Source organism: Cajanus cajan, chromosome 2, assembly GCF_000230855.2.
Source record: "Cajanus cajan strain Asha chromosome 2, NIPB_CcT2T_4, whole genome shotgun sequence".
NCBI lineage: Eukaryota > Viridiplantae > Streptophyta > Magnoliopsida > Fabales > Fabaceae > Cajanus > Cajanus cajan.
In genome coordinates, this window is record NC_138518.1 from 23,512,517 (window position 1) to 23,538,004 (window position 25,488).

General features: G+C 33.2%; 2 protein-coding genes across 6 annotated transcripts; one reads left to right on the forward strand and one right to left on the reverse strand.

The window, feature by feature from the left end:
• Positions 1–7,809: 7,809 nt before the first annotated feature.
• Positions 7,810–11,582, forward strand: LOC109805086 (transmembrane 9 superfamily member 10). Its single transcript, XM_020367041.3, has 7 exons — positions 7,810–8,119; positions 8,821–8,985; positions 9,198–9,307; positions 9,385–9,493; positions 9,571–9,683; positions 9,903–10,053; positions 10,153–11,582. The coding sequence occupies exons 1-7, from the start codon at positions 7,994–7,996 to the stop codon at positions 11,308–11,310; spliced, it is 1,932 nt and encodes a 643-aa protein (XP_020222630.1). The 5' UTR covers positions 7,810–7,993; the 3' UTR covers positions 11,311–11,582.
• Positions 11,583–13,081: 1,499 nt separating this feature from the next.
• LOC109805340 (putative cyclic nucleotide-gated ion channel 5) lies at positions 13,082–24,749 on the reverse strand. Of its 5 annotated transcripts, none has more exons than XM_020367381.3 (9): positions 24,582–24,748; positions 24,386–24,467; positions 23,715–23,804; positions 21,643–22,225; positions 19,718–19,930; positions 19,233–19,534; positions 16,131–16,242; positions 14,697–14,933; positions 13,082–14,089 (listed from the first exon to the last, which is right to left on the reverse strand). In XM_020367381.3, exons 3-9 carry the CDS (start codon positions 23,771–23,773, stop codon positions 13,397–13,399), a joined length of 2,199 nt encoding a protein of 732 aa, XP_020222970.2. In that variant the 5' UTR covers positions 23,774–23,804; positions 24,386–24,467; positions 24,582–24,748; the 3' UTR covers positions 13,082–13,396. The 5 variants fall into 5 exon arrangements, with proteins under 5 accessions (XP_020222970.2, XP_082924169.1, XP_020222969.2 ...); XM_083068043.1 differs by having other exon boundaries at positions 23,642–23,804; XM_020367380.3 differs by lacking the exon at positions 24,386–24,467.
• Between the last annotated feature and the right edge of the window lie 739 nt (positions 24,750–25,488).

The window sequence follows — 25,488 nt, forward strand, 5'->3', positions numbered from 1 at the left end:
CATGAAGTGTTAATTTCAGATTTGGATCCATGGGTATAGAAAGTGGTTTGTAGCCTAAGAAACCAATGTCATCTAATAATGACAGTGTATATTTTCTCTGAGACAAAAAGATCCCTTTATTAGACTTAGCAATTTCAAGCCCCAAAAAATACTTTAAAGGCCCAAGTATTTTCAACTTGAACAAAGGCTGTAATTGTTGTTGAACTTTGTTAACACAATCATATTTAGGACCAGCTAGAATAATGTCGTCAACATAAACTAGCAAAATCACAAGAGAAGATCCTAAACCATAAGTAAATAAGGAATAATCATTCTTTGATTGTATAAAACCATGATGAAGCAAAGTATTGAAAAATTTGTAAAACCACTGTCTAGATGCTTGCCTTAGGCCATAAAGTGACTTATTCAACTTGCATACAAGTCCAGGAGTAGGAGATTTATAGCCTTGGGGAAGATCCATGTATACTTGTTAAAAAAGATCACCATTTAGAAAGGGATTGTTCACATCTAGTTGTTGTAAACACCAATTTTTAGTGGCAGCTACAACCAGAAGTACTCTAATAGATGTTAACTTTGCTACATGAGAGAAGGTATCTGAAAAATCAATGCTAGCTTGTTGAGTATAGCCCTTGGCTACCAGCCTAGCCTTATATCTATCAACTGTACCATCAGGTTTGTGTTTGAGTTTATAAACCCATCTACAGCCGATGCAATGTTGTCCTGCAGGGAGTGAAACAATGGACCATGTATTGTTTGATTCCAATGCTTGAATTTCTTCATGCATAGCCTGCCTCCATTCAGGATATGACATTGCCTGATGATAATATTGGGGTTCATAACCAATTGAAATATGATTAATGAAAGTCTCATAAGAGAGAGAAAGATGTACTAAAGAACAAAAATTTTGAATAGGATATGCTTGTTTCTTCATTGAACACACATATTCATCCAAATATGCCAGAGGCTTAACATTCCTGGTAGATTTTCTAACAGTAGATGAGTTGGTGATGTTGGGTTCAGAAGATTCAGAAATATCAGTTGAAGGAACAACAACGGGAAAATGCTCATGAGCTATCTTTGAATCATCTTCTGAAATAGGGACAGGTATAACTGCATCATGTAAGAAATCTGAAACAACTGAAGGTTTTTTGAAAAGCTAAAATGGAAATATTGTTTCACAAAAAACAACATCCCTTGAAACATAAAATTGTTGAGTTTGTAGGTTATGCAACTTATAACCCTTATAACCTTTTGGATATCCAGCAAATATTGAAGGAATAGCTCTAGGTGTAAACTTATTTCTCGAAGAGGGTAAAGTAGCTGCATAAACCAAACAACCAAAGCTTCTCAAGGAATTGTAGTAGGGTTTTGAATCGTATAGAGTCTGAAAAGGAGATTTGTCCTTTAATAAGGGAGAGGGTACCCTATTAATTAGATAAGTGGCAGTAACAACATAGTCACACCAGAACTTAACTAGAAGTTGAGATTATTGGAAAAATAGAGCTCTAGCTACATTCAAAAGGTGTTTATGCTTCCTTTCCACCACTGAGTTTTGTTAAGGCCTCTCAACACAAGAAAATTGATGTTGAGTTCCTATTGAGGCTAAAAAATCAGCTAAAGCCAATTCCTTTGCATTATCTGATCTTAAACATTTAATGCTAACTCCAAATTGTGTCTTTACAATCTGAAAAATTTGTTTAATAATGTTGGTAGCTTCTGATTTTTGTTGAAGTAAGTAAATCCAGGTAAATATGCTACAATCATCAATTAATGTGAGAAAGTACTTCTTACCATCATATGTGGAGTGAGCATAGGGTCCCCAAATATCGCAGTGTATTATGTTAGAAATAGAGTCAGAAACATGATTATTACAAGGGAAAGACAATCTTTGAAGCTTAGCAAGAGGACAAATTGAACAATCAGAAGAAGAGAAATTAGAATGCAAAGAGAAAGGAATGTCATTGCTCAAAATTTTTTAAAACTTTGTCATTGCTCAAAATATCGCAGTGTATTATTACAGACAACAGAATGTTGACAATTGTGAGTAACTGCATTACAAAAAGAATTATAATCATCAACAGTCTTCAAGAAATTCTTTGGAGTCAAGACATATAAACCATCTACATTATCACCACTTCCAATCTTCCTGGACTATGTCAGTTCCTGAATGAAGAAATGTTTTTTAAAAAAGGTTATAGACAAATCATCATGTTCCAACAAAGCACTGACAAACAAAAGATTAAAATTAAACTGAGGCACATATGACACATTATGTAAAACTAATCTGTCAGATAAAAATATGGTACCAATAGCAACAACAGGCACCACAACTTTGTTGGGCAAAGTTATAGTCTTATTGGAAACTAAGCGATAAGACTGAAAAAGATTTAGGGAACAAGAAACATGTGAACTGGCTCCTGAATCAATAAGCCAACGCTTTTGAAAAAGCTAAAGATTATTGGTAGAAAAAATCATACCATTTCCAACTGCAGCATTGGAAACATTAGAAGATTGATTGTGATTGTTGGAAGATTGTCCTTGTAAAAGATTCATAAGTTGTTGATACTGAGCAGCAGTAAGCTAAAATTGTGTAGAAACTGAGTCTTGAGATGAGGCTGAGAAAGAAACTTGATTTACATTAGCAGAACTCGAAGCCTGTTTGCTAGAAGAATTGGATTTATTCTTCCTATAATGAGGAGGAAAACCATGAAGTCTATAACATTGAGACTTAGTGTGACCAGTGATGCCACAGTGTGCACAAATTGGTCGATCCTTTTGTGCCTTTGAATCAGTAATGCCTTTCACAGCAAAGGCAGGAGATGTTTCACTAGAAGCAATTGAACCAATCTCATGTTGCTTCTCTTCTTGAACAACAAGGGAGAAAATTCGTGTAATGGGAGGAAATGGATCCATAGATAGAATTTGACCTCTGATTGAAGAGTATTGTTGGAATTCAAGAAGAATTAGAAGGCTTAAACTCATATATTTTATTCATACTTGTAACCTTTTAAATACATAATTGAAAGTTGATACAAATTCTGCTCATAAACATAAAATTAAATGACAAATATAAATACTCATAAAAGTGTAACAGCACCTATAATTCCTATAATTAAAAAATCATAACCGTAGGAATTCTAATAATGCTCCATTAATATGAAATAAACTCAAATAATAAATGCTGATTCAGATTCTCAACACTCCTCCTTGAATCAGTAGCTATTAACTCGAAGTTTCCCTCTCAAGTTCTCAAACTTTCCTTTTGGAAGTGCCTTTGTGAAGATGTCTGCCAAATGATCTTCTGTTATTCAATCTAACTCTTCCTGTCTTTGAATACCATTTATTGGAATTTGTCATATCAAATACATCTTGCTTAAAAGTGTGACCAAATCTTTCATGCCAAACATTACTCTTATCAATTTTAGCAATAAAATCATGATCTTCAATCAAATTTCAAATAAAAACCGTTTTTGGTCATCTCAATCTTTGCAATCTCTAAACCATGTTCATCCATGATAAAACAATAATTCTCTTTAAAAGAGACTCCATAACCATTCCTTAGCATTTGTGGAACACTAAGAATATTTTGATCCAATTTTGGAATGTAGAGAACATCTTTAACAATTATCATACCTTTCTTGGTTGCAATAGAAATTGTACCTTTTCCATTGGCTTGTACAATTTCACCATTTCCCATCTTGACTTTTGGCTTAATTGATTTGTCAATGGAGGTAAAAAATGATAAATATTTAGTCATGTGACTAGTGCAACCACTGTCAATGAGCCAAGTATTCAATTCACGTGAATTGAATTCTTGAGATGCCATAAATAAATACTCATCTTCATCATCATTTTTTTCTTCAACCACATTTGCCTGTTTTTCTAGTTGTTGTTCAGGCTGATTCTTCTTTAATCTGCAATACTTTTCACTATGACCATTTTTATTGCAAAAATTACAGTGAAAAAGTGGTTTATCTTTAAACCAACAATCTTCTTTAGAATGGTTAGTTCTTTGACAATGAAAACAAGGCAAAAAATTTCCTTTTCTCGAAGAACCTTCATCTTTTCCTTTGTTCTTATTGAAAGTTCGTGACTTTCCAAAATTCCTTCCATTGTGCTTTGCTCGAAAGGCACCTTCAACAACTTCATCACTTCTAATGGAGACTCTTTGCTCTTGTGCGTGAAGTTTGCTGGTCAATTCAGTAATTGTGAGAGTTTGCAAATCACAAGACTCTTCAATTGCAGAAATCTTGGCTTCAAATCTTTCAGGCACCGAAACCATGATTTTCTCGACAACCTTTTGATCTATAAATGATGTTTCACCAAGGAGTCGCATTTGGTTCACAACATCCATTAATCTTCCAGAATAATCTTTGACAGATTCATTATCCTTCATCTTCATCAATTCAAATTCTCTCTTCAATGTGAGAAGTCTAACAGATTTGACTCTGCTACTGCCTTCAAATTCATCTTGAATCTTGTCCCACACCTATTTAGGTGTTTCCAAATCCATGATTTTAGTAAAAATATGATCTGCAAGTCCTGCATGTAGACAAGTGATGGCTTTATCTTTCTTCAGCTTCTCCTCCTCATAAGCTTTGATTTGTGCAATGGTTGGATTTTCTCTCAATGGTGGTGGATCAGCTTCAGAAATTACAACATTCCATAAGCCTTGAGATCTTAAAACAAATTTCATCTTGACGGCCCAAATATGATAATTTTCACCATTAAACATTGGAATTGCAGGTGAATTGGTGGAAGTAGACATCCTTGCACCAAAAATTGTTTAAACAATAAATCACTCAATTTTGTGTTTGCACTCAACCTCAATGTGTTTAGCGCTCAATAAACTTTTCCTCACAGCCCGTAAGAAGCAAGCTCTTGATACCACTTGTTGGAATTCAAGAAGAATTAGAAGGCTTAAACTCATATATTTTATTCATACTTGTAACCTTTTAAATACATAATTGAAAGTTGATACAAATTCTGCTCATAAACATAAAATTAAATGACAAATATAAATACTCATAAAAGTGTAACAGCACCTATAATTCCTATAATTAAAAAATCATAACCGTAGGAATTCTAATAATGCTCCATTAATATGAAATAAACTCAAATAATAGATGCTGATTCAGATTCTCAACAAGTATGATTCATTCAAACCCATAAGAAAATGCATAGCATATTCCATTTGATCATAATCACACCAAGGTTGAATTCCATTGCAGGTGCATTTGTGAGTTGGCTTGAGTTCCATGAGAGATTCCCATATTGAACGCAATATTGCATAATATGAGAAAACAAACATTGAATCTTGCTTGAGAGACACTAATTCACGTTTCAGTTAAAAAATGAGTGGAGCATTGCGTTGGTCAAAACGCTCCTTCAAGTCATCCCATATAGCTTTTGCAGAAGAACAATGGAGAACACTAGTTTGCATTTCCTTGGATAGAGCATTAAGAATCCAAGAAGCAACGATATTGTTATTGCGATGACAGAGAGAATAATGAGCATGACCAAATGCTGGTTCAACAATGGAACCATCAACAAAACCAAATTTATTTTTTCCAAGAAGAGCCATGTGCATAACCTTTTTTCAAGAATTGTAATTATCACCAAAAGGGAGTGAATTTGTTGCATCTATGGGTATATATGAGGAATAAAGGTAGTGGGGAGATCCCGAATTCTCCATGTGAATTATTTTGGTATGCGTTTGATGATTTAAATATCTTTATGAAATTAATTTTGTGTTTGATTGTGGATGATGATAAAATTTGTTGATTGTGATGATTGAGAAGTGATATGTTATTTTTGATTGAGAGTTTTGGTGTGGTTTTCTTAATTCTGGGAAGTAATATGATTAATTCAGGGTTTGAAAAAAATAGATAGTGGATCAGAGATGAGTCTTGGGTTGGACTCTTGAGCCCAACCCAAAAGCTTTTTATTAATAAGAGAAAGTAAGTTTAGTCACATATACACATTAGTTTTTAAAAATCTAAGAGTGTCTCTATAGGAAAAACCAAGAGGAAAACCTTGACAGCCTGAAAGTGTCAGAGATAGTGCTTGTTGCCTTGGATGTCATCATCTGAGGAACTAATTAGAAAGCACAAGATGTTGTAATTCAGGAGGGTGAGATAACAACGCCGAGAAGTACTAGAGGAGATGACACAGACAATAAGTAACAAGGAAAAGGAGAACCTAGAGGAGGTCATCAAAGAGAGTGCAAAATAGTTACTAAGGTTATGGAGAACACATTGGTGTTGTGGAATAGCTACTCAAGGTAAAATGGGAGTAAAATTGTCACATCTATGGCTATATATAAGGAATAAAGGTAGTGAGGTGATCCCTAATCCTCCATGAAAATTATTTTGGTATCCGTTTGATGATTTAAATATCGTTATGAAATTATTATTGTGTTAGGTTGTGCATGATGATGAAATTCGTTGATTGTTATGATTGAGAATCAATATGCCTTGTATGATTTGAGAGTTTTGGTGTGGTTTGTTTAATTCTAGGAAGTGATATGTTTAATTCAGGGTTTGAGAAAAATAGATAGTAGTTGTCAAAGAAGTGTATTGGGTTGGACTCTTGAGCCCAACCCAAAAGCTTATTAATAATAAAAGATAAAAGGGCTACGTCACATATATGTGTCAGTTTTTCAAAATCTAAGAATTCTTGTATAGGAAAAACCAAGAGGAAAACCCTCATGAATAATAAAGATAGTGCTTATTTCCTTGGAAGTCATCATTTGAGGAACTAATTAGAAAGTACAAGATGTCGTATGGAAGGATATCAAGGGGTAGTAAAATTGTCACATCTATGGGTATGTATGAAGTGTGGAAGGTATTATGCACAAAAGTTTTGATGATGCCAAAGTGATTATAAAGCATTGAAGAAGATTCAAGGTTGAGCTAAAGCAAGTTGATGTAAGAACAAGATCTCAAGTGTTATATAGATAAGTCTTGTCAACTTAACTAAAAATGTAAAAAAATATTTTAGAATTGCAAGTATGTTTGGTCTTAAGAATAAGTTTTCGAAAACCTCAATTTAATCTCTTTAAATTTAAGTAAATTTTTTAATCTTTTGAAAGTAAGTAAAAATGTTTTCAAAAGACTTAACAAAAGCTTTAAAGAATAGTTAAGAATCCAAGATCCAAAATTAATGATTTCTTGATGGATATATGTTGCATGTTAGATTTGTGTTATATAAGTTGTTTAGAATCATTCCCATGGTATGAAATTTTAAATTATTCATCATTGAAGTTTTATATTAAAAGGGTTATTAAAAATAATTTTTCAATTAAATAAAAAGTATTTTAAATATTATATAATTAAGTAGTAAGATTAAATTAATTGAATTTTTCTTATATTTAAGAGAAAAAAACTTATATCATAGGAAGTAAATGTTAATCATACCGTTTGGTTAATGTGCACTAGTTTCTAATTTTATTGTCATGGATTAAAAAAAACTTGTTTTTCATGGACATGGACTGCGTATTATTTCAAAGTTGACAATCAATAACTGATCTACACTCATGAGACGTGATTTTTGTTAACCAAATATTATTTTAACATAAATGAAAATCAAATATGGGATCCCCATGTCCTAAAGATTAATTTAGATTCATAGAATGTAGTTTTCATTGGTCCAATATTATTTTAACACAAACAAAAATCGAATATGAGAGCACCATATCAATCTCAGTATCCCATAGTAGACTTTACAACCATCGGAATAAAAGGCTTAGTTAAAAATAAAACTTATTTATGTTTTTATATTCGAGGATATAGTTATTAAATTATGATAGAAAATCCACTAAAAAATGTACCAACCGCCACATGATTTTGGTCCAACAACTACTACATCGTTTATGTAACGAACGAAGCAAGAAAACTTGAAAGAAAAACTAGAGGGAAGAACGAGAGCAAGAGGAGAGAGAGAGAGAGAGGCAGAGAGAGAGGTGTTCTTTGATCTACGTTGTTTGGAAACCATGGCGAGAGTGCTTCTCGCGCGTAACTTGTTCCTGTGGATCTCTCTATGTTTTTTGTTACTTGTTCATGTCCATGTTGGAACTTGTTTTTACCTTCCTGGTGTTGCACCGGAGGATTTCCACAAGGTCATTCATTCCCTTCTTTTATTTTCTTTTTCATTTAAAATATGCTTGTGTCATTGCATTTTCATGTTCATGCATGTTTCATTGAATTTCGGGTCAGATCACATTTTTGTCCTCTTGATTAATTTTTTGGCATATCCTTTCTTCTTTCTTTCTTTCTTTGGCTTTGTTGGTTTGAGAATTAAGATCCTTATTCTGTTATACAATTTGGGTAACGATGGTATTTATTTTGGCTTGATGGGCACATTTTACGTGGGTTTGTGAGATCCGAGCATTATGGTATTTTGGGTGTGAAATTCTTGCTAATTAGAAGTAGCACTCATTTTTATTTTGATATTTTGTATACTTTCCTTCTCTCTTTTTTTAATTTCGTTTAGCAAGGGACTGAAGAATCTAAAGATCTGCAATTCATGTGATAGTATTTTGATTAGTGGCAAAGGTGATGAGATTGTTTGTGCATGAATATTACCTCAATTCTGTTTTTATCAAGATGAAGGAAAATGTATGAATGTAATTTTTTTTCATACCTAAGGCTATAAATGTTGATGTATCTTTTCATTACTGTTTTCAACATTTCATTTTGCAATGTCAGGTTGACATAATTGACTCTTTACAGCTTATACACCTGATTTAATCAGAACAGTTTTTATTCTTCCTAATCGTAGTTTTACATAAAATATATTCATGTTGTTCATTGGTGACAGGGGGATCTGTTGAGGGTGAAAGTGAACAAACTATCTTCCACAAAAACACAGCTTCCTTACTCCTACTATTCACTTCCTTATTGTCATCCAGATCACATTGTTGATAGTGCTGAGAATCTTGGTGAAGTCCTTAGGGGTGACCGCATAGAAAACTCTCCTTACGTGGTTGGTTAAATTTTGTGCACACTTTTGCATCATTTTTCATTCTATTAAGAGTTTATTTGAATACAAATTTAAAAACACTTTTAGGAGCTTTTTTATAGGAGAAAGCTCTTTATTTTCGGTAAAGAAACTCTCAAAAGTACTTCTAACTTTTATTCAAATACACTCTTAATATGTTTAATTACAAAAATACTGAAACAATTTGATTCTTCAAGTTCAAAATGAGAGAACCCCAGATGTGCAATGTTGTTTGTCGGCTAACTCTCGATGAAAAGACCGCCAAAGAGTTCAAGGAAAAGATAGATGATGAATATAGAGTGAACATGTAAGTCACTAATGGCCTTATATTTTACCTTTGTGACAAAAGATCTTGTATTCTATTCTATCCTTGCATTGTTGCAGGATTTTAGACAATCTTCCTTTGGTTGTTCCACTACGACGACCTGATCAAGAGTCTTCCTTGGTGTATCTGCATGGCTTCCTAGTTGGTCTCAAAGGACAGTATGCTGGAGTAAGTGCTAGCTTAATGACCTTTGTTTTTCCCATTAATTTGCATTTGTTTTGACCTCTATATACAAATGTTGACAGAACAAAGACGAAAAGCATTTTATCCACAACCACTTAACATTTATAGTTAAGTATCACAGGGATCCAGTGACAGAGATGTCAAGGATTGTAGGCTTTGAGGTTAAGCCTTTCAGGTTGTATTATAATTCTTTCCTTCTTGGTTGTAAACATCATTTTGGTTTGAGAAAATATTTTATTCCTACTTTCTTTTTATATGGAAAAAAGTGGATACAAAAAATAATGACAATCTCTTGAAAACAAGAAACAAAATAAAAACAGAAAACATTTTCTCAAACCAAACCGAACACCTTGTTAATGATACTTGTAAGTTGAAATCATTCCTGGGCATACAGTGTAAAGCATGAATATGAAGGTGAATGGGATAATAACACACGCTTAACTACATGTGATCCTCATGCAAAAAAGATAGTTTCGGGCTCTGAGCCTCCTCAAGAGGTTGAAGACAAGAAGGAGATTATTTTTTCCTATGATGTTGAGTTCCAGGTTAGTTAGTTCCATTGTTCATGGTAATGGGAATAAGGATGCATCTGAGAATTGGGTTTTCATGTTCATTTGTTTCTTAAATCTCTAAACATTTTGCAGGAGAGTGATGTGAAGTGGGCATCTCGCTGGGATTCCTATCTCCTAATGGCTGATGATCAGATTCACTGGTTTTCAATTATTAATTCTTTGATGATTGTACTTTTCCTATCGGGCATGGTGGCTATGATAATGTTGAGGACTCTATACCGTGATATCTCTAAGTACAATCAATTAGAGACTCAGGAGGAAGCTCAGGAAGAGTCAGGGTGGAAACTTGTCCATGGTGATGTTTTCAGGCCCCCTTCAAACTCGGATTTACTGTGTGTATATGTTGGAACTGGTGTTCAGTTTTTAGGAATGATTCTTGTCACCATGATCTTTGCTGCTCTTGGATTCCTCTCCCCATCAAATAGAGGGGGGTTGATGACTGCTATGCTCTTGCTCTGGGTTCTTATGGGACTGTGTGGTGGATATTCTTCGGTGCGTCTTTATAAGATGTTCAAGGGAATAGAATGGAAAAGAATTGCTCTCAGGACAGCCTTTACCTTTCCTGCCATTGCTTTTGCAATTTTCTTTGTGCTAAATGCTTTAATCTGGGGGCAGAGGTCTTCTGGGGCTGTGCCATTTGGTACAATGTTTGCCCTTGTTTTCTTATGGTTTGGCATCTCAGTTCCTCTTGTGTTTCTTGGAGGTCACTTCGGTTATAAAAAGCCACTGGCTGAGGATCCCGTGAAGACAAACAAAATTGCCAGGCAGATCCCAGAGCAGCCTTGGTACATGAACTCAGTCTTCTCTATTCTAATTGGAGGCATACTCCCCTTTGGTGCTGTCTTCATTGAGCTTTTCTTCATTCTCACATCTATCTGGTTGCATCAGTTTTATTATATATTTGGTTTCCTCTTCATTGTGTTCCTCATCCTCATTGTTACTTGTGCTGAGATCACAATAGTTCTCTGCTACTTCCAGCTGTGTAGTGAGGACTACCTTTGGTGGTGGAGGTCATATCTCACTTCAGGTTCCTCTGCACTCTACCTTTTCCTGTATGCTGCATTTTACTTTTTCACAAAGCTTGAGATCACAAAACCAATATCTGGAGTCTTGTATTTTGGTTACATGCTGCTTCTTTCATATGGTTTCTTTGTGGTGACTGGTACAATTGGTTTCTATTCATGCTTCTGGTTCATAAGGCTAATCTACTCCTCAGTGAAAATTGACTGATTCATGGCTTGTGAAGGAAATGGCTGGATAGTTAACCCATTTCAAGAAGACTTATTTTAGTTGGAACGGGAAATTGCTGGGATCCTTCAGCTGGTCCTTTGGTTCCTGCATTAAGTTCAAACATTCCGAAATTCTGTATCCTCAAAATAGGTTTTATGCAGTTCTGATTTTATTCAACTTTATTTTCCAAGTATCATATTTTGTATCTTAGTATTCTTTCCCATCCGATTCTCTCTTTCTAATTGAATATTCTCATTATTTTGTCTGACACACTCATGAGAACCATTGTCTTGCTGTCCACTATGTCTTTCTAGGAAATCTCGGTAGTAAATGGATACTTTGATATATATATATAAGAATGAAGTATCAAATCATTTTGGATTAATATAAAATTTTGTATATAGGATCTAAGAGTAAAGAACTTTCAATCTCACAATTGGATTTACAAAATTTACATTTAATATAAAGTTATTGAGCGGTATAATACTTAGTAAAAGTTATACCAGTGTTATTATAACCCTTCTCTATATACTCTATATATATAGAGAGAAGGGATTCGTTTACTCCAGGAGTAAGTCTACCTAGACTTACTTCATTCAATAACTCATGTTCTACATCAAATTTCAACGATCCAATCGTTCAATTTAAAGTTTTTAATATATAAATCAAATCTGCAAAATTTTTAAAAAATTGAAAATCATTTGACACTTCATTTCATTAATTCAAATTGACGGATAATCATAAAATCATTTTATACATTGATTCGAATTAACAAAATGAAGTATCAAATGATTTTCAAATTTTTTAAAAATTTGTAGATTTGATCTTATGTATTAAAAACTTTAAATTGAACGGTTAGATCGTTTAAATTTGATGTAGAACATGAGTTATTGAACGGAGTAAGTCTAGATAGGCTTACTCTTAGAATAACAAGATCCTTCCTCACACACACACACACACATATATATATATATATATATATATATATATATATATATAATTTTAGAAAATTTGAAAATCATTTGATACTTTAATTCGAATCAATGTATAAAATGAATTCATGATTATCCGTCAATTTAAATTAATGAAATGAAATATCAAATGATTTTCAAATTTTTTAAAAATTTGCAGATTTGATTTATGCATTAAGAATTTTAAATTGAACAGTTGGATCGTTGAAACTTAATATAGAACATGAGTTATTGAATGGAATAAGTCTAAGTAAACTTACTCCTGGAATAAAAGGATCCCTCTTCTATATATATATATATATATATATATATATATATATATATATATATATATATATATATATATATATATATATATATATATATATATATATATATATATATATATATATATATAATGAAAAGCAAAATCAGTTTCTTGTGAGTGAGGAGAAATGTGCTAAAAATCTTTCCACCATTATGCATTTTAACTTCAGTTTTTCTGGTACAAACTTTCTTTTCATTGAAATGGAGCAAGGTTTCCAGTTTATATAGAATCTTGTTAAAAGGGTCAAATCAAAGATGAGGTTTGGAATGAAGTTGAGTAATGCAAGAGGGCATCTTGCTGATTTTGACTCCAACATCAACTTATCCTTTTGCTTACATTTATGCCGTACTCCACAGATTGCTTGCTCGTGAGCATTTATCGTCGTCAGTGTTGCATGTACTGTACACAAACAAGCTATCAGTATAAGCAATGGGATAAGTTGGTGATGGAAAACGAATGATTCGCAAACAAATAATAAAATTGCGACAAAATATTGCAAATTTTGGACAGTGCATGATTTAAAATGGCTTAGGTTGACGTCCATTTTAAACTTAGGTTGTCAATTAAATTTTATAGTAATACGGACGCAAGAACGTTATTGAACATCAAGGAGCATGCCCTTCTATCCAACATAACAGCTAGTTCGCGGCTTGGCATCAATGTTTATTTTACAAGGATCCAGAAGCATAGAGCAACTTGCAATCTTTACAATGCAACTGAAATGCTTTGTATAATATTTTACCTTTAACCCTTGGTATAAAATTTTAATCAAAAAAATGAATTTAAAAGAGTTGTTACATATGAAAATTTAGTCTGCATCATCAGCAGTGAAGTCAGGCTCTGGAGGTTTCTGTAGTTTCACTAACTCCCTGGCACTCTTGGCTTCCCGATTGCGATGCACACCGCGAAGAGCATTTGCAGCGAATCTTGAGGCCAAGAAGGTGGCACCAAGGCTGTATGAGTTGCCACTGGCATTGCTACGAGTTCCTTCTGACTCCTCAGGTTCTTCCTTACGACTCAGCTCCATAGTTTTCCTTTTAGAATACCGGCGCCATGCTGCTTGAATAAAGCATGCAGCCCATGTCCTCCATTGTTGGGAGTAGAAGCGAAATGTGTGCTGAACCTGTCTACTGTGCAGACGCCTAAACTGACTGGCAACAAACTTTAACTCTTCAGCAGTTAAGGCAAAAGCTTCAACCTCTGTTAAAGCTTTAACTGTTCGAGTTGAAGATGGGAGGTTAGAGCCAGCTTTGGGATCCAGTGCCCAAGTCAAAAGCTCCTCCCCACAGAAGTCAGCCTCTTTTAGAAAGCCACGATTAAAGAATCCACTCCTCCCACCATCTGTAGTAACACTCTCGAGGCGACCCCGAATGATGAAAAGCATCTCATCAACTGGATCTCCTTCGCGGACAATGTAAGTACTCTCTGTAAATAAACATGGTTTCAGTCTCTCACATATGGCATCAAGCAATCTCTCATCCATACTCTCAAATAGTGGAACCTACAAATCCAAGAAAACCAATTAATAAATTAACAAATTCAGATGGTCACGCCAATTTGGTGAGTTAATCTAAGAGGGAGAACAAATCTGAAAGATCTCAGATTGCATGGTTAGACCCTTAAAGACTTTGGAAAGCACAACATAAGAGAAAGAAATCCTACTAGCACACCAATAAAATAAAATAAAATAAAATAAAGGATGTTACTGGAAGCTCTTTTTGGCACATCTCCTAGCCAAAGAATTTAACAAGGCCATGAGGAGTAGCTTAAAATTTTTCATCCGATTCAGAATTCGTTGGGAGAAACAAAAGGTACCACGGGCTTTAGAAAAAAGTATGTTAGGAAAAGCATTAGATGGTTTAATAAAAATTTTATACGTGTCAAAGGACCAGATAATTAATTCATGCAAAAGGACCACCAGCGACATCTTGATGTCATATAGTTGTAATACCTAACCACATAACAAAAAACTATACGTTACTTCCTTTATGTGTAACTCTTTAGGTCATCTTTTTTACCAGGAAAAAAAAAGTTGGGGCACTTTTAGTTTACACATTTGAGTTATATCACTTTGCGTGTTTTGCTAATTTTCAAGTTTGACAGCATACCCTTCTCACTAGAGCCAGACAAAGGTGACGCTTAATGTCTCTTCGAAGATCCTTTGGCAAACTCTGAACCAAACTGTCTTCATCTACACCACGTGTTGCCAACCACTTGTATTGATCATATCGTCTCACACGCTCTCTAAGCTCTTGTGGGAGCAAGCGATGATGCATCCACTGTTCTGAATCACGCCTTTTGACTCTCATTTCCTCAAGTCTAATCGTAAGAGATTGAAGATACGTCTATAATCATATATAAAAAAAAAATTAAAAAAAAATCAAAGTATCAGTTAAAAACAATCTGCTCTCCATGCTTCAATAATCATAAACCTGGAAAGCTATTTATAATGAGGAGAAACAACAATTAGACAACAAACAAATAACGTCAATTGCTCTCTCCTCAGTATCTGTGATGTGAATGTGTATTTTCTCTAACTACTTTCATGCAGAACCATCTTTAGACCTTTCTTAACATGAATAGTTCATCAATTCTATAAATGAACATCAACATAAATCTGGCAATAATAGCATTCGACTTTTACATGCTTTAGCCAGTGAAAAGACCTGAGGCAGTAGATCAACTTTCCCTCAATCTAACATACATCAGAAAATATATCACCTCCAGATGGCCCTACGAACAGACTCATGATAACTCTTTGGACTTTGGAGGCTAGCTACGACAATCTAACAATAACACTTAAATTATTTGCTGTCATTAATCCCACTCACTTATCATCTAGTTTTGGAAGAAAAAAAATAGTACAAAAAAGTGAAAAACTAGAACCTAGGAGATTGATAGATTCCAACTGATGTTATAGAATTGAGTAGTATGAAAAGAATTTTAGGCCTGAGCCTTGTATATTATTCAGCAAAAGTCTGGATCAATACAACCAAAAGGAAAATACAATAAGGTATTCGAGAGACCTCTTCTCTCCTACAATTCTGTTATCCCTCCTCCAACTAACTCCCTTCCTTTTTTCTATTTAAAGACTTATTCTGTTACAATTGTGTCCCTCCCCTATGTCTTGTGTAGACTCTCTTAACTATTGGTCTTCTATCAGAGATTGATTCGCTTAAGAAATCATGCTGATCTGCACACTTGACAAAGAAATGTCGCTTAAGAGTGCTGAAATTATAGTTTTATTGACATTTTCCATATAGTCTAATAAAAGACCATAAGAGAACACCACAGAGAAGCTGAAAAAATAACCATATACCAAATAATGAAGCCTAGAGTCAAACAAGTGCCCTAAAAAAATTCTAGATTCCACTCCAGCTATAACCCCGAAGACCGACTAATGCCACGGAATGTTAGCTTCTTTATGTAAGCCAAAACCTCATAAAATAAAGAGAAACTGATGCAAATCCATAGGACAGACCCAATACCATCCATATTCTTATTTAGTCAATGCAAGTTAAATTAACTGATTTTAAGTTTACCTGCATGTTACCGATCAGAAGCGCAAAGAGGATAAGGCCAGCTATTGCTAGTGCTATTGAAAAGATAACCTCCCCAGTGTAGGTGCTAGTTTCAAGCCCCTGGCCAAGTGTACTGCAGTAAAATAAATGAATAAACAGTATGTATGGATATGTGAATAATCTTAGCAATCTATGAAATGGAAAAAGAACTACAAACATGGGAACAAATAATATCATCTACACTAAATCATCCATGATACGAAAGCACAAAATTTGGGTGAATCCCTGTCGTTTAAAATTAGCCTATGCAAAAAGTAAAAACTATTCAAACAAGTATTTACCAAGAAATGTATGTCAGACGATGTTCATACATTGAACTGATAATGATGTCTTCTATGGATATAAAATGATGATAATTCAAGGATTTGGAACCATGTTGTATTTAAAGACTATAGAAATAAATTTTGATACTTGAAACACACACAAAAGCAAATGAGATAGACTTAGAACACCTTTGGAAAGAATTCTGGGATAATATACACATCTAAAACAGTCAGTAATTTTTAAAAATTTTGAATTTATATATTCAAACTTATTGGAAAAAACTCAAGTCCCACATCAATTACTAATAACGTCATAATAGTGTATATAAATAAGGAACAACCCTTGCCTTAATGTCGGTTATATAAAGTTGAGTTAGATGCAAACCTACATTCTAAGAAAACTCCATAAAAACTGATGGGCATTCTTCAAATACCATTTTCATTCATCATATTTAATTACCAGAGTTAACTACCTACCTTCAAAGATCAATGTTTGTGGGCTTTTTCTTCTATAACAAACTTAACTATGCTCCAAAACAGTAGCCGTATTCTTATCTTAAGATTTTAGATCATTTATAAAAAAACATTAAAAAAATTAAAAAAAAATAGATAGTAGGAATAATACGACTAAAGAGAAGATAAGATATCCTTCAAAACAAGTCTTATCAACAAAACAGACATAAGATAATTAGCTTTTGAGATGTTTTGGGAGCCTGATCTGATAATCACTAAATAAAAGTTAAAATAAAATAATTCACTTTCAAAAATCAAAGCAATCTATCTGCTGCACCTTTATCCTAAACCAGAAAGATTCCATTAATGTGGGGTGTCCCATAACACCAATCTCAAAGGATAATGTTCCATAATTCCCTACTACTGTAACAAATATAATTTCTCAGATGCTTCAGACACTCAATTTTTCTTAACACTTAGCCTTTAGAAGTCACTTGTGACAATTATAAGAAAAACTGTCTAGTCCTAAACTCCTCATCCAGTTATCAGTTTTACCCAACACATCACATACACATAAGGAACATGCTATAGCAGCACACCTTGGTAAGAGCTTAAATTACCATTGCATAGAGCTGTCAATAATGCCCAAAGCCAATGGGACAGCCCTCCGCAGCTCTATATTTGAACAGCTCACACAACAGTAAGGTTTGCTGGTCCTGACTCATAAAAGGTAGGATTTAATCACAGGTTTTACCTTATCTGAGTAGTACCATACTCTGCCACAAACCTTACTTCAATTTAAACCATACATTGCCCTTGCAAATAAAAGGCTCTGCACAGCCTAATCTCATCAGTGTCACTGTCACCATCCACTATCAGGGCCATGTCTGTTGTCACCATCATTGACCTTAAAAAGTAGCATTTTTTCCTGTGTTCAATTCTCAATTTTTGTTCTATAGTTATCTATGACAACACAACAGTAGTTCACAACTTGCCTTCCTGCATTTTCTTTTATATTTTTCTAATGGTTTACCAAATCGGCATTTAATACACAATGCAAGTATGTCAGCTCATTAGGTAAGATTTGCTTCTTTATGTGATTCAATACACTAAACCTTGTGGATGTGCACTTTTTTATTCATTCAACTCTCCAATATATCCTATGATGCTCTCCAATGTGAATTAACCTTTTACTTCTGTTTATAATTGTTAAAATCTCATATTGACTATAAAATGACCAATCAATGCAGTCCTTAAGGCTTGGATAATTCTCACTTTCTAAGCTAGTTTTGTGGGATTGAGTTAGATCTTAAGCCCAAATTCCAAGTGGTATCAAAGTCAATCTTACATTTGTTATTGGGCCACCCTTACTATTCTAATGCGTTAGGGGGTGTTGTTATCGAGACACTTGCAGCATGCACAAGATGTTCAGTCATGGGAATGAGGGGTGTGTTGAGATCCCACATTGACTAAATATATGACTAATACGAGGGGTTTTGTGGGATTGAGTTTAGCTTAAGCCCAAAAGAATAATCATACTTTGTTGATAATCAAACTTGATTGTTGCAACTGAGATTTAGATTCTCGAAGAATAAATCATACATGCTACATTCTTTATCCAGATCTAGGTTTGATTTCTCATTTATTGAGCTTTTGGTGGATCAACCAACAAACATTGTCTTGCTGTTTGGCTCTCTCAGTTCTGTTTTCTACCTTGTTTGGTTTTCGGGTCTCTCTTTTTAAGGATCCTCCTGTTGTTTGATTGTATGGCAACTGCAAGTTCCCCTATAATTTGATGGTTGTGCTCAGTTTTCTGGATTGTACTTGACCTAACCTCTATGTTGATGCCCTTAGGGCATTTTTTTATATTAAAAAGATTAATTTTTAACATGCATTATGCTTTAGCTTGAAGGGGTGTTAAAATATATGAAAATATCATATCATATCTTAAATTATCCTGTAGAAATAGAATTAGTCATTACATTTCTTTATCTTATCATTATTTGTTTCTTTAATTAGCTAAGGTTATGATTCGTTTAAATAAGGGTCAGTGTATAGGTTTTATGAATATATCAAATATATTAGTACAATGTAATACATCTCAGTTAATATCAATGTAGTGTTTCGTTACCTTTTATATCTCTTCCTCCCTCGCTAGCCTAAAACCCAAAATTTCAACAACCCCAATATATACAAATAATTATAATCAATCCAGAATTGTAGAAACATCTTGAGCAACACTCAGTATATAGTATTCGGTTCAGACCAAACATATATGTCATAATTTTTAGTTTTAGTTACTTTGATTACATTATGAAAATCACCAAAAGAAAATAAAATGAAATACCTTAAATTCTGGAGCCCCCACCATAAACAGTAACAGTACTTGGAAAAGAACTTCTTAGATGAAACAATACCAGATGACAAGGCTTGTTTGAAAATACCAAAGTCAAATGGTGAATTATCATTATCTGCAGAGCACTGTGACATAAGAATATCTTTACTTCTACTTTGCCAGGCACTATAACCTTCCATGTATTGGTTACCACAATACAAGAAATTTTTATTATACCCATTGTCACTACAAGCCTTTTGCCAGCAAAAGTCATTGCGTTCAACAGCTAACAAGTACCAAAAAGACCCAACTATCTGCAAAGAATCATTTAAGAAAAGGATGCAAAATAAATTCCTGTTGAAGTTGGTGCATCATAGAGCTAGATAGCAAGTGTAATAGCATAATAACAAGTTATCAAGCATAATAACTCCAAAAATAAATATATAAAAAAAGGGAAGTCTAACATAATTCAACAACCAAAATAAAACAAAACTTACATGACTAGCAAGCATGAATAATAGCAAATAATACGCAGCACCTGCCCATGCAGTTTCAGCAAAGACGCCTGCTGTTCTCTTAAGTTCAGACGTCAACGGAACCATCCTGAAAAATCTAGGAATGTACTGAAGCAAAATAATGAACATAAGAGCCCGCTTTGTTGCAAGTACATCTGAACCTTTTGACCTCTGCAGAAATCTCCAAACCACAATCTGAATACAAGAGCAAAGAACAGGTAAAAAAATAAACAACTTACTAGTGAATAAAGACTACAATTACATATTGTCAGAGTTTTCAAAGGAATGATGGCTACAAGAGAACATTCATGTCACACAAAGTGAAAAAATATTCACTCATCTATTTAAATTGCTAGTAATATCCTGTTTGCCTTGAGATCTCTAATAATGTCAAGAAAAAAAATGTAATTTGACAATTTCATTTACAAATTTTTAGAAGAGAGAACCAGACAACTATTAAATTAAAACCAAAAGGTATTATTTGACCACTAAAGGCATAGATACCATAAAAGGATTGACAAAGTCATCCATCTTTACACAAAAGGATTGATTATTTAGAGAAGAGGATGCTATCTTAAACAAATTGGGATGTTAGAGAAAAGAGAAGAGAGTCCCTTTCACAGTATGCATCACAGGCATTCGATAGTGTTTTTAATAAATTTGTTAGAAATGAATACTTTCATAAGAAAATATACCATATCGATAGGGTAATGAAATAAGGTAAAGGATATATTTATCATCACCATTCCACCTCATTTTCATTTTCTCAAAATTGTGAGATTTCTGCTCCTTAGTAATTGTTGTTAATTTGCTTTTGTGCACAACATCATTGTTACTAAATGAATCTAATGGAACCATCCATCAAAAGAATTAGACTATCTGAGAAGAAAAAAATTAACAGAAACAAAAGAAGTTCTTTGATAAACTAGGCATATGAAAATTGTTAAAATGCCAGTATAGAGATGGTACAAGCATCCACATCTATCTCCATGGCATAAAATCAGTCAACAGATGTTAAAATTTAATGAGCTACACAAACAAGATCTCTCTTTCATGTGGTTGAAGCAACTTTGAGATTAACACATCCCTCACACAAGATTACAGAAACACCATCATAAAGGCTCTGATACCGTGAATGGTTTTTATATCAAATAAGGTGTTTAAAACCTTCGTGTATGTTTTGAATAAGCTTAATTTATGTTCAGACTAGCTTATAATCAAAATACTAATGAGAGCTTTCAGAATCAGAAAGTTAAAAGAAAAAGTATTTTTTCTCTAAAAATTAAGCTAATGCAACCATGCACTTAATAAGTCGTGCATTAAACTAATAATAAGCTTTCTGATCTTAGAAAAATGTTCCTGAGCAAACACAAATTGCAGCATATATGTTAACGAATATTTAAAAGGAAGTAATAAATATTTCAGTAAATCTCTAAAAGCAAAGTACTATATGCTCTAAACCCAAGACATTATTAGTCAATTGAATAAAAGCTGAAGACCTCTTGTCAACCAAATGAAGAGTTCAGTATATATCCAGCTATATATATACATACATATGGATTTACTGATGTACATCCACCTGTTTTTTAGAAAGGGTACATTAGCAAGCTACACATTGGGTGTATTTTAAGAAAATATTGGTTATAACTTATTAACGTACTCCTAAAAAAAAGTGGGAGTACATTGGAAAATCAATGTGTGCTAGCAAGTATACACATGTGAAATCCCCCCCTCGGTTGAACATGAAAGAAGCAAGAAGAAAATAGCAGCCAAGATAGTCTAATGATCCAAGGTAAAAGATGAGACTTAAAAATGTAGTGTTGATACAAAAGAATCATAAAATCCAAAGAAAACAATTATGCGGTGTTAATAAGAGAGTGAATCAAAGTTAAAACAATCTTCTTGACCTGTGGTAAGGGCAACACTGATAGGAAATCAATAATGAAATACCGCTGTAAGTATCGTTTGGCTATCTGTGCTGGATCTATCACAAGCTCACCCCGTCCAAAAACTCGAGAGGACGGAGCAATAAAAGCAGTACGAAATTGGAGAGCCATGTGTATAAGATAGAAAGCATCAATAAATGTCCTCAAGGTGGTAACTGTAATTGCCAACTTTCGGTCTATACCAAGACAGTGCAATGAATCATTGATGACAGGGAGATAAAAAAACAGTGGATCAACAGACACAGCCAAAATGCATGATATAACAAAAAGCTTATTCCACAAGAGCAAAAATTTGTCTTGAGGGTCAAATATCTTCTTTTCCGAAACTTTAAGATCTTCAGGGAACACTGCCCAAGATACCCCAATTCCAAGTGATCGGCCAATTGACTTCAGTCCTTCAGATCCCTTTCTAATTCTTCTTTTAAAGGACCTAGAAGTTGTACTGCTTCCATGGCCACCATGGCTTAATTTATCAATACTAAATCCGCATGTTTTAACTCCAGCTTCAGAAGATGATGATAGTCTAGAATCCAAGTCATCCAACCTATAAATAAATGAAAAGGGTATTATCATAATCATATTCATTGTACTCCTTTTACTGTAAGAAATGGATTGCATATTTATAAATAAGAACATAAAGTATATGGGGAATCCTTATGGACCTTATCAAATATCATTTCCACACATATTAGGACTTAGGATTTTATGACCACAATACTAAAATTATTCAATTTCAAAACCTTAAATCCACAATGTTTATGTAAATTATATTAAAGCCTATAATGCTGCTTGTCAGAAACTTAGTATTTGAAAGATTTAAGTGCACAGATATTGTGAAATTTCCAAAATAGCAAGTTTTCTACTTTTAACTTCAGTTGGAATTCCCAATCATGGCTTCAAAAATCGCTATAGCAGCATAACCAATATACCAAAGACAAATAGATAGAAATATTAATGATTTATACTATAGAGAATAGAGATATGAATGCACAAAAAAAAATCTAGAATTAATTATTAACACGCTAATAACGTGAAAAAGTTATAATCCAATATAATTCTAAACACAACATCCTCAATTCAAGGTATAATTAACACGTCAATAACAGAAAAAAAAAAAAAAAAAACAAAACAAACAAACAAACAAACAAACAAACCCAGTATACAAAAAAGATACAAGATATAATATTCAAATATTTCAATTTAAATATCAAGGTCTTAGATTGTAATACGAACTATCAAGTATTCTGAGCAATTGAATGGGTATTTTTTATTTAAGTAAAAAGAATATATGAGTGGTTAGATTTAGTGGAAAACAGAAAATTTTAAGAATTTGAGAAGAATTAATTTCAAAATATAGTTAGTTATAAAAAACTTAAAGTAATTAAAGCTGAGGTTTGAGAATTTGAAAATTTTAAAATAAAAAGATCTATTTTTTTCATAACAGAAGATTTTGAAAGTAATAATAATTTCAGAATTTTAAAAAAAGAAAAATAAGTGTTATAATAATAGTGAAGGAAAAAACTATAATAGGAGATATCCCCTGCTCAAGAATAAGGTTTTATTCTAAAGTTGACGGGAAATTTGAGGGTGAGCTTAGGCACAGCAGTGGGGTTGCTGCGATGTAACCTATAGATCATGGGTTCAAATCCAGAACATAACTTCCACTTGCGAGGATAAGGGTGCATACATTTTTCTTTAAAGGGGAAATTTTTAAAAATAATAACATAATGTAATTGTTTCTGAAAATAATCGTTTAGCAAATTATCATTAGCCATGTAAAATTTAATGATTATTAACAACAAATTTCTTGAAAAGAAGATTGTCATTAAAAAATATATTATCATGAAAAGTGTAGTCTGCATACAAAAATCAATACCTATATCCTATGCTCAATTATTGCAATGAATGCTTCATGCTTGATGAATGAATAGTTGTAAGAAAATATGGGTTAAGAGCATACATATAAATATTACTAACTCTCGTCTCCTTCATATCTTTACAAGCGAAACCTTGCAATGAACTATATTGGATACCTCACAAATTTTTCCCGCTGCCCACCCACATATTGCGACTTGTAACCACAGTCAAACATCTTTCAACCGATTCATGTAATAGTACACAACCTGCAACCAAACAAAAAAAAAATCAAATCTTCCGCAGATAATATTAATTTGGTGTTCTCACCATAACAAGACTAGTGCAATTTTCAACTAAAATCTGAGAAAACACACAACTTCAAAACGTATATCACACATTCAAAATCATAACATGAGCATTTTTTTTTTTCTGTAACTATGATATTGGTGTAAAGTATCCATCATCGTAAACACTGACTTATTCTCGTTAGAAAGCATAATGGATATTTCAACCTTAAGACATATCTACTCCATAATGTAAAGATTGATCCTAAGACCAAAAGTTATTAGAATAATAGATTTGAGCATAATTTAACGGTATAAAGCTGCAATAATTGTTTTTCACTTATATACTTTTTAATTTACTTATCTCTTATCTATGTGAAACTTGCGTTTTTCCGATAGGTGGCACATATCATCTTCCCTCTCACACCCTCTTAATTCTTAAACCAAAAAAAAAACTAACGTTTCACCATTTGTTATTCCACAATCCCCTTATCCAATCTCAATGAATCAATCAAAATCTAATCCCATACTCACAAAACACCCAGTTTACCAAAAGAAATTACCCCGATTCTCCTCAGCAACACCGTCTTCCAATGAACGATCATCACCAACTCCTCAACCACCACCAAATGCACTACTCACAAGCTAGCGCATGAAAATCGAAGTGAAAACGTGGAAACAACGATATCCAGTAAATGAGCATATGCAAGAGAAGCGAAGTCGAATGCAAGAAAAAATAGGGGAGAAGAGGAAACAAACCTTGGAAAAGGGGATCTTGGGGAATGCGAGGGAGAGAGAGAAGGAGAATGGAAGAGTGATGATGAAGGAAGAAGGTCAACTAGGACTCTTCACGAACCGCGCCATTGCTTCCTTCAACTCCACCACGTATTTGTGAAGCAGTACCAATCCACCTACATCCGCTCGCACTGTCTTTTACTTATTTTCATTCTCAAATTAATGAATCTTATTAATTATTATTTATTAGCTAATAAAAGAATATTAAAAAATATGATGTATTACTTTTTGTCTCTCAAAATTTATAACTCAATTATAATTATATTTTTTTATTTTATTTTTTAATTTATTTTGATCTTTTATGTGTTAAAATGTTCTATTTGGATCTATTTAATTTTTTTAAAATAATAATTATTTTTTTTATTGTCACCATACGTAAAACTTGTTAAATTATATTTTTATTTTACAAAAATATTAGGCTAAAATTCTAATTCCTTATAATATTTGTTTGTTTCAATTTAGTTCCACTTTAATTTTTTGTTTCAATTTAGTCCCTAATAATTTAAATTAGTGTAATCTTGGACTTCCATCCAAATTATTTAAACAGAGTTAACTGTTGATCACGTGAATGTCACGTAGATGCATAGGTGGATGCCAAATTTCTTTAATCCAAATTATCCTATCAGCCATTCAGTGTTATATGGTGGATAAGATGTATTATTGGCACCTTCAGCGTTGTCCAGATGATTTCCTTTCTCAATAATTTCTTTGAACTTTCTTAGTATATGTTATGTTATTTCTTAGTATATGTTATGTTATGAATTTTTGTTTTCAGTCTCTGAACCATATTTCTGTCTTTGAATTTATGATATATTATGAATTTTTATTTTCAATTTTTGAATCACATTGCGACATTTTGTTGAACATAAGT

Excerpts from the sequence above, each read along its gene's own strand:
- LOC109805086 (XM_020367041.3), top strand. The coding sequence starts at position 7,994 with ATGGCGAGAGTGCTTCTCGCGCGTAACTTGTTCCTGTGGATCTCTCTA. Across the intron at positions 8,986-9,197 it reads TAGAAAACTCTCCTTACGTG|TTCAAAATGAGAGAACCCCA; the intron begins GTTGGTTAAATT and ends TGATTCTTCAAG. Across the intron at positions 9,308-9,384 it reads GATGAATATAGAGTGAACAT|GATTTTAGACAATCTTCCTT; the intron begins GTAAGTCACTAA and ends GCATTGTTGCAG.
- LOC109805340 (XM_020367380.3), bottom strand. The coding sequence starts at position 23,773 with ATGTTTGACTGTGGTTACAAGTCGCAATATGTGGGTGGGCAGCGGGAA. Across the intron at positions 19,535-19,717 it reads TATTCATGCTTGCTAGTCAT|ATAGTTGGGTCTTTTTGGTA; the intron begins GTAAGTTTTGTT and ends GATTCTTTGCAG. Across the intron at positions 14,090-14,696 it reads GTCTGGCTCTAGTGAGAAGG|GTTCCACTATTTGAGAGTAT; the intron begins GTATGCTGTCAA and ends TTGGATTTGTAG.